Below are 9,164 nucleotides of genomic sequence, written 5' to 3' on the forward strand. Positions count from 1 at the left end.
TGGGAAAGCCCTATTTCCTTTTTATTTATTAATTTTTTTAAGTAAGGTCTCCATGCAATTGTATCCTTTTACACCACTCAGTTGAAAAGTTTACTAATTCAGCAATATATGTAGTGTTTCACATGCAGAGGTGTCTAGAGCCCAATGTAAGTGTCACTGCTCCAGCCACGTGAGCATGGTGATACAAGTTCAAAGAAGAGACAAAATGAAACTTGTGGGCTCAAGGGTTTTCAGCAACATCAGAAGTTTCAGAGATGTTTAAAATTATTGATTTTCTTATAAAAAGCTATTACAGACTGTTTACATGACCCATTTATTCCATTTAGATGAAAACTGTTGACTGAGGAGTACCACACCTTGGGAAACCCAAGACAGTTTTGCATTCTAACTCTACTGTTTTCACCCAAGATCCTCTTCTATGAACAAATTAGGAGTAAGTGGCTAATCTTCTGTCCATATACCATGTGTGCTGAGGTTTACTGCACCTCACCTGGCAAGCCTTACCGGCATTCAGAGAATTTAAATACAGACCACAGTTCACACAAGCACTAAAATGCACATAGAGCCTCAGATCTCCATCAACTTCACTTTCCAAAAGTCTAATCTCTCTTCCCCTTGTTGGTTCTTTTTGTCCATTGACCCCATCAGAACTTCAGTGCTGGTGAAGCTACTATGATGTGTAGATGGTTCTATGGAAAAATGCATTTCCCGGAGCTGTTACAGGTGGGATCCTTGAAGCTGAATGTGAGTCAAACTTGGCCTGGAGGATGCATGCATGCTTGTTTGTGTAAATGGTCAGTGGGATCAAGGCTGGGGTGAGTTCATTACCCAGCTTGTCTCACCCTTCTTCCTTTCAGAGCTGACAATGTCCCTGGCACACCGGTGGTGCCATAGAGGGACATACAGCTCTGCCACTGGATCTGGCAAATCATGGTCCCTTTGAGTCATTTCAGTTGCAGTTCAAACTATTTTCTCTGATCTCTTTAAGGCCTTCTGTGTTGCTCTTAAAACATTAAAGGTGTAAAAAACTCTGTCCTTGGTGAACATTTCAAGGGCTTGTTTTTGCTTCCAAAAAAATGGTATCAGGGAAGTATTGTTGTGCTAGACCAAAACCTGCTTTCTTCCTCTTCTTGTATAAACCTCAGCCATTTTTGGGGATCTTGACATTTGTCTTACAATCCTCCTTGGCTTTAAAAACCTCACATTGCTGATGTTACTTTGTGATTTCCAAGTCTATCCTTGAAGTGATGTTCTTGCATGTCTGGAGTGATATCTGAGAATCCCTCAGCATTTGGCTATCTTGGAAACAGACCAGAGACATAGACTGTCCAATCTCTGTTTAGCACCTCTGTAGAAGAATGATCATCTGATTCTATGGTTTTACTTTTACCACCTCTGTGATGGGTACGCTGGGATCTTGCACTGGGATTATTTCCCAGTGCCTATGTCTCTCAATGGGCTTTTAAAGTGACTTGATAGCCAGGGATGCTCTGGGCCTTGCACAGAGCCCTCCCTGGAGCCCTCACTTTCACATTAAACAGCCTACTGCTCCTACTGGACCAAATCCTACCCTGGCAAAAAGTTAATTACAGATGTTAAAACAGGCAGCAAACACCCTTGCTATTACCTGCAGTGCCTCTGAAAAAAATGCTTCTCAAAAACTGAACAATGAAGTTTTAAAGGCAGTGCAGTCCAGCTTCCTTATAGATAACAGATTTTCTAATGCTTTTCAGAGTAAATTAACAAAGATTTTTTTTTTCTCTTTGGACCATTACCGTTCAGAAAAGTGCTGCCATAATGTTTTGTGGGAAAATAAAAAAAAAACCTCAAAAACACGCATTTGGTATATTTTGTTATGAAACCAAACTAACACTCAACTACCTTTTCCTCACTTGACCACCACTTAAATGAAAGAAGGTTTATCACATGATAGGGAAGTTCTTCTTTCTTGGAAACCTTGACCCTGCTGCTGGTAAATATGGAGATACCGTTTAGAAAAACGTCATAGATGATTGTGGTCAAATTTATTGAAAGTGGAGCAAGATGTATAAAAAAGCACAGCAAGAGCACTGATCAGCCACCACATGAGCAATAGGTTATCTACGTGAGCATCTTGGTGCAGAAGCTGCTTTGAGGGTTAACAAAATTAGGTTAACCTCTGTCATCTAAGAGTTTGGCTGTGTCACATATGCTGCTGTGACTGTAGAGGCACGGAGATTTGGGAGCAAAGATGAAAATATGTTCTATTTTCAGATCTGGGCATTTTTTATTTCTGCTTTGTCTTTTCACTGTGGAAGGCAAAAAGTCACCTACAGGAAAGCATACCTGCCGAAAAGAACTCCTCTCCCAGGTGACAGAGAACCTGTATATCAAGGCAACTAGTTTAAAATCATCTGTTCCTGTAAGTTGATCCCATCAGTCAAAAAGTTTATTTTATTTATAGATGCTTCTTTACCAGTTTAATTACTGAACTCCTGGAAACTTTAAGAAGTTGAATGATCTCTACAGTCCTAAGAGACAGGGTAATGTAGCTACTTCTTTTGTAAAGCCGAGAAAAAATGATGCATAGAAGATGCATAGAGAGGCTGGATGAGTTTACCATGGAAGAAGTTTGTAGCTAGGCTAGGATTGGAACACAGATTTACTGAGTCCTCATCCTGATGAAGGATGATGAAGATTATTGTTATTACTACTAAGTTTTGTACAAACCAGACTTGAAATTCTGTCTCCCTTCTTCTGCTCAGGTTAATTAATATTAGCACATTATATTTTACAGAAGGATCTCATCAAGACCACAAGACTGCTTAAAAAGTCTACGAAAATGCTGTTTATGGTAAGATTTATACTGATTTTCCAGTTTCTTATTTTGATTTTCCTTTTATCAATAGAGACAGGAATATGTCATCAAAAGGAATATGTCATCAAAAGTGATGCAAAAATTGCTTGTGTGTAATTAGATGGACATTTATGAAAGCCATATGCTTAATGAAGTCCTCTGCTTAGAGGAAGAATGTTATTTCTATGCCACATATTTTCACATGAGGAGACAGTTGATCACAGTACAGGGAGAAAGAGGTGAATTTGGAAAACCTATCTGGAGGCACTTCTTTCTAGGTAGTTGCAGTGGTGCTCTGTCAAGGAAGTTGGGGTGAGAGTATTTGTCGTGTCAGGTAGGAGCGTGTGCTCATGGTAGCATTTGCTCCTCCTGTGAGACCCTGGCTGCACACCAACCTCCCCAGCAATGCTCTCCAGCACCAGCCCATTCACATGAGGGCCAGGGCCACAGCCACTGTCCTGGCAGCTGAAGTACTTTCTTTTGAGGGCATGCAGTACCATGGATAGCCCAGGGATGCTGCAGAGAGTCAGGGCACCCAAGGAGCTGCTTTGAGCTTAGATCTCTGCAGGTGCACTGGAAGAGAGAGATCAGAGTTCCCAGGAAGACTCAGCAAGGGAGTGAGAAACAAACTTTGCGGTGTCTAATTGTAGGTGACTACAAGTGTATGAGATATTTTAGTTTTCTTCATACAGAGATCTAGTCAGCAGGGCCAACTGATTCAGTTTATCCTTAAGTACAGCCCGACTGGTCTTCAGTGTCCCTTGGATTTCACTGATTACCTTGGGAGTGAAGGCTCCTCACCTGGCTGTGGGACCTACATGTGGGACATCTGCATTTGGGTGGTGTAATATGCAGTTGCATTACCCTTCTAATGGGAATTTCACACCTGATAATTGGTTCTATTGCCGAAAAAATAGGGCGTGTATCAATTTGAATTAACTTTGGGTGCCCAAGAGAACCGCTGGGCCAGGCAGGTGTGACACAGGGTTGACAGGATGACTGGTCTCTTCAAGAGGAGCCACAGACCAGGCAGATGTGACACGGGGTTGACAGAATGACTGGTCTCTTCTGGAGTAGCAGTTGGGGGTGGGCAGGATACCCTACAGCATATCAAATGGCGTTGGACATGATGCGGAGGAATGGAACGATGATACCCACAATGACTCCTACAATTTGAACAAGATGGTCTGACTTAACTTCTCAATTCATCTCCCATTTATTCTTTGTGTGTTAAGTACATTTGTTGCTGTCATTTCTGTTCATGGTTGGTCATACCAATACTTTTGTGCCTGCCAGCACAACACCCTCCTGTCTTTCTTTCAGAAACTACAACTAGATTGAGCTAGTTGTAGCTCAAAAAGGAAGCAGGACAAGGGGATACTACAGTACATAAAAATGGTTTTATTCATTGCACACTTTCCAAACATGCATATTTCTGTGAGGCTGAAATTTTCAGCTGAAGTTGACTTGTGAGGTTTTCATTTGGAAACTCATCACTTGATTTGTTTTCAGACAAACTGCAGTGTTCGAGATCAGCTCCTCTCCTTCTATGTGAAAAACGTTTTCAGTCGTCTTGAGGCAGGAAGAGACAAGTTGAACATTATTAGTGCCTTCCAGGTCCTGCAAGTGAACATGGATGCCTGTGTGAGTATATTCCAGAGATCTAAACTAACTTTGTCCATTTGAAAAGTTAGAGAAGGGCTCCCTCTCAGTTTTTCAGCAGATAGGTGATTCAGAGTCATGGTGTGTCCCACACCACAGAAGGCCCAAATTCACGAGGGCTTCCCCACTGGGACCAGGGAAGTTTAACACTGCTCATTTCTTCCCAGAGTGAGCCTGTGGGGAGGGGTCAAGGTGGTGGAGATCCCATGGAGGAAAACCATTTCCCTACTGATTATATCATCTTGTGCCCCCCTCTCATCACCAAAGCTGCAAAGAGGAAGGGTGATCACAGAGAGAGATGTGGCTCCTCAAGTTTCCGTGATGTAACACTGGTGATGTTTTCCTTCTTCAACAGCGTACTCACTGGAAGTGTGCAGCCTTTACTCATATGTCCTCTCTTCTCCTCCACACTGAATTTTGAAAGAACTGGTGAAAGAACTTACTCTCATGAGTAAGCAGGAACCGCAATTAGGAAGCACATTGGAGCAGTTCCCCTGTGCCCAGAGCAGGTTTTCAGGAAGTGATGCTGCCCACTGGCAAAATGTCCCCAGAGCGGACCAGGTGCAGTTAAAAGACACTTTTGCCTACACAAATACACATATTAGGTAGGATGCTAAGATGATGCCAATACCTGTCATTTCTCATCTTATTTTTAATGGTAGACCAATAACAACAGAGTGTGTCTTCAACTTACATATCCTATGGATGTTTTTTTAATTCGCTAAACCTGTAATCCTCACAAGTCACAGTGTCCCAAAAAGTGCAGCATGACTCAGGGTGAAATATAGCCATGGATATCCAGGCAAATGTCTATAGTGATTTTAAAAAGTGAGACCAGGATGAGAAGTCAATGAATTAGTGAAGTTTATGAATTAAAAGAATTTAAACTTTGTCTAATCTGGATTTTATGGTAGCATGAAAGAAAAGGACATTGATTCTATGCTCACACAAATATTTGCTATGCAAGAACAAACAGCTTCATAGATCTCTTTGCAGAGTTGTAGCTCAGAAGCCAACTGGGATATTTGTATAACGTAAAAAGATTCAAATCCCAATGGGAGAAAACTTTACCAGTTGTCAGGTTCTACGTTTAAAACCATGCTAAACAGTTACGATTTACAGCCATTATTCACAGCATTTATCATACTGCTGTGATTATCTGTGTCTGTCAGAATTCCAGATAATGTTGTACTATAACTCCAGAATACTATAATATAATATAATTCCAGATGCTATAATATACTTAAAGAGATTTCATTCTTGTCTGGAAAAGCAATTACACTCCATGCAAGTGCCAGTACACACTGAGGAATTTAGACTGTCAACTGTGACTGAATTCAGAATATCAGTTATTCTAAAATACCACCAATGACTGTAGCTTGCTGGACAGCTTAGTAATACGTTTGTTTCTGTGCTGTATGGAGACAAAATGATGCAGATTTCTCAGAGTTCTTGTGTTCTTTTTCATAATTAGTGCCAGTGTTTTACCCAACACAAGTCTAAACATAACAACTTATGTTTCTGAATCTTAGAAAGTGCTGGTAGGAGAGATAAGTCTTCCCCTGGTAGTAGAAAAGCAGTAGGTCTTTGAGAAATGACGGTTTGCCTTGATTTTCTAGGAGACATCTCATTTCTGGAAACTAACACTTGAATTCTTTGTATTAATTTATATTAATTTAAACCCAGCAATAAAAAAAACATGTGAAAGAATAATAGAAACTGTGAATGGAATTAAAGTACTAGATCCTTTGCTAATACCAAGCTTGAGATTTCTCCATCATATTATTCCTCAATAAATTAGCACTCATTCACTCACCTACATAAGCTTTTTAATGATTATCATGTAGTTGAGTTATAAGATTTTTATCTGAAGGGATTTCCACCATGACAACATACTTATGTAATGAATTTGTTACCTTTCAAGAATAAAGTTCTCTAAGTAATTAAGCATAACAGTGGTACCTTTGTGTATATATATCCACCCTATACTCTCACAAACTCAGGCTGTAATTCAGCCAGCTAGAGACATGCATGCTATTTAAATATCTTAACAATATTTGTCTCCAAACCACTTTCAAATACTTTATACTACAATGTTATGATTCTCACCCTGCTAGACATGTCCGGACAAAGAAGCTTTAGTATTTTCCAGTGATACAGAGGCCCTAGTTCAATACATAGACTTTAAAATCTCTGAACCCATTTTCTGCAGTGAAATCAGACTCTTTCATTTAGTGTAAGACTACATGGCAAAGGGAACAGGTATTTTTCCTTGGATACTGGGAGTATCCACCAGTAGCATCACTAACCTCTTGGCTCAAGTGCCCTACTCAGCATTGCTGAGAACAGTATGAAGTTGCTTTGGAGGTCAGACTTCTGTGACTACATCAGTAGTGGATTATGGAAGTGTTTTCTCATGTTTGGGTGGAGTGTAGAAAGACAATATGTTCCCTGCAGTATCTTAAATCATTTCTCTTTCATTGTTGTAGACCTTGAGCAGATATTGAGTATTGTTTGCAGTAGTTAAGCTAACTTGCTAGTTCACTTATTTACCTGTTTATGCAGGAAGAATAGAGTTTGTAATATGTATCACCACTAAAGCCAGCATAGTCATTTAAGGTCAGTTTTGCTACCAATCTTTTTTTTTTTTTTTTTTTGTGGAAATCTGCATCCTACAAGCAGACTTTAAAAAAAATAATCAAGGAAAAAAACAACCAAGTCAGAAAGAACTGTCCTGGTTAGAAGATTTTAAAAAATTTACTTCTATTTACATTTTTTAAAATGTTTGCTTTTATTTTCACTTTCATCATGTGACATGCCTTTAGGAAGCACAAAAGGTACCTTGAAAGTGTCTGTGCTCCTTTTTAAAGTACTGTGTGTGAGATAGAAAGGTCTGATCATCCATTTCAGTGGAGTCATCTCCTTCCATATGAGTTGAAGACCTTTGCCTTTTTCTTTTTCAAACATGTTGTCTTTGTTTGTAGATTGGAAAACACCTGTTTTTTCCCTGTTTTTCCCCCTGGAAGAATGTATCTTCCTCTTTCAAAACTCACGGAGCTCATATTACCAATTTTTTGTGTTGTGAACTCAACTTGGCAGGAAGCATGCAGTTAAAAGAATACATTTGAAGTAGAGGGAGAAGTGGAAATGATGCTGAGTTCACACATTTTACTGGTAGCCCTATAGTGCCACACTGTGGGTTCGATTCTTCTTCATCACTATTTCTTTACATCAGCATCTTTGGATTTCTTTTCATCCTTCAGCTTCCATGTGCTCCATCCACAAGGTTAACTTCTGCAGTCAAAAAATTAAGGAGAATGTTTTTTAAGGTAAGAAGAGGAGGCACTGGCTCCCCTCTGTGCTGTTCCAGGGCTGTAGGTAGTTTCTTTTCTAATGCCTTTATCTTCTCAACAGCTTGGAGATAAGGGAATCTACAAGGCCATACATGAGCTGGACATTCTCCTTCCCTGGATTCAGGCCTACATACAAACCATCGTATGAAGAATGAGGAGGTGACAGACAACATGCTGCTGCTGTGCTAAAAACAAATCCTTACCCAAAAGGCCTGAAAATGAATCAAGAGTCAGACGTGTAATGTGTCTGTCAGTAACTGTGTCCCATGGAAGGAGATTCTCTGTAACACAGCAGCATAAAGAGGGATTTTCATGAATTTTCACAGTTAGCCTGGCATAGCAGCTATGCCTGCTCTGCCTCTGGAGCAGCTACAGCATGCTGCTGTCCTTCTCATCCTGCCTGCCTGCCTACCAGCTGCCACACAGGCAGTGCCCGAACACATCACACCAGCTTAAGTTAGAATCTGCTACCCTAGGGGTCAGACACAATGTCCCATGTGCCATGGGCATGATCTAGACGTGCCATGGGCATGATCTAGGCATACCTTGTGTCACCCTGCGTGAATACAGTTCAAATAAATGAGGAACAGTTTTGAAAATCCCTCCCCTAAGCTATATTTCTTTTGGGTTTTTTTTGTTGTAGATATATAACAGTATACCCAAGCCATTCTATATAAAAATAAGAAAAATAATTACATACTGCTTATCTTTATTATTAATTTAAGATAACAATTGTTCCCTAATAAACATACACCAATTAATGTAAAAACTTTGGTTGAGGTTTCGTGCACGGCCTTCAGATGTCACATGATCTACATGAGATCAGACATGCAGAAAACACAATAAATGGATTGGTTTGACTAGGATTGTAAAAAGTTTTAAGAGAGATTTATGGAAGTTGATGGTAGTGGTTTCCAAAATGTCTCTCATATAGTACAGAATGAAGATGGATTTCTAATTTTCTCACATTTTGAATATTTACCGGGCGTATGAACATATTCCCAAATCTGTATGTTTGGCACTTCCATGGGGCTGAGGTTCTGCAAAATTCCGAATCTCATAGTTCTATTATGTAAGGAGTGTTGATGTCAGTGTGCTGACATCAACAAACCTGAGCCAGTTCCTCTTCTGCACTGTGGCCTTCCGCAGCCAAGGGGTGTTGGCTGATTTCTGACAGGTGGTCTTTTGATTCCAAGGTCCAATTAAATGTGCTCCCTAACTGGGCTATGATAACAACACCTTCATTTTCATTCCTTCAGGGACCATTCAGAAACTCTCTGTGGCTGATGCACCTGTGGTAGCTAGAGCAGTAG

At 40.2% G+C, this 9,164-nt stretch overlaps 1 protein-coding gene across 2 annotated transcripts; it reads left to right on the top strand.

Moving 5' to 3' along the window:
* Positions 1 to 325: 325 nt before the first annotated feature.
* Positions 326 to 8,330, top strand: IL26 (interleukin 26). Of its 2 annotated transcripts, XR_007905949.1 has the most exons (7): positions 326 to 433; positions 2,444 to 2,522; positions 2,777 to 2,833; positions 4,349 to 4,480; positions 4,854 to 5,059; positions 7,762 to 7,827; positions 7,913 to 8,330. XR_007905949.1 is itself a non-coding variant. In XM_051795871.1 (5 exons), the coding sequence occupies exons 1-5, from the start codon at positions 2,231 to 2,233 to the stop codon at positions 7,997 to 7,999; spliced, it is 513 nt and encodes a 170-aa protein (XP_051651831.1). In that variant the 3' UTR covers positions 8,000 to 8,330. The 2 variants fall into 2 exon arrangements, 1 of the variants encoding a protein (XP_051651831.1); XM_051795871.1 differs by lacking the exons at positions 326 to 433; positions 2,444 to 2,522; positions 4,854 to 5,059 and adding an exon at positions 2,231 to 2,401.
* The last annotated feature ends 834 nt before the right edge of the window (positions 8,331 to 9,164 follow it).

This window comes from Manacus candei, unplaced genomic scaffold, assembly GCF_025592945.1.
Source record: "Manacus candei isolate 608988 ecotype Guabito, Panama unplaced genomic scaffold, ASM2559294v1 h1tg000043l, whole genome shotgun sequence".
Classification (NCBI taxonomy): Eukaryota; Metazoa; Chordata; class Aves; order Passeriformes; family Pipridae; genus Manacus; species Manacus candei.

Excerpts from the sequence above, each read along its gene's own strand:
- IL26 (XM_051795871.1), top strand. The coding sequence starts at position 2,231 with ATGAAAATATGTTCTATTTTCAGATCTGGGCATTTTTTATTTCTGCTT. Across the intron at positions 4,481-7,761 it reads AAGTGAACATGGATGCCTGT|CTTCCATGTGCTCCATCCAC; the intron begins GTGAGTATATTC and ends TTCATCCTTCAG. Across the intron at positions 7,828-7,912 it reads TAAGGAGAATGTTTTTTAAG|CTTGGAGATAAGGGAATCTA; the intron begins GTAAGAAGAGGA and ends TCTTCTCAACAG.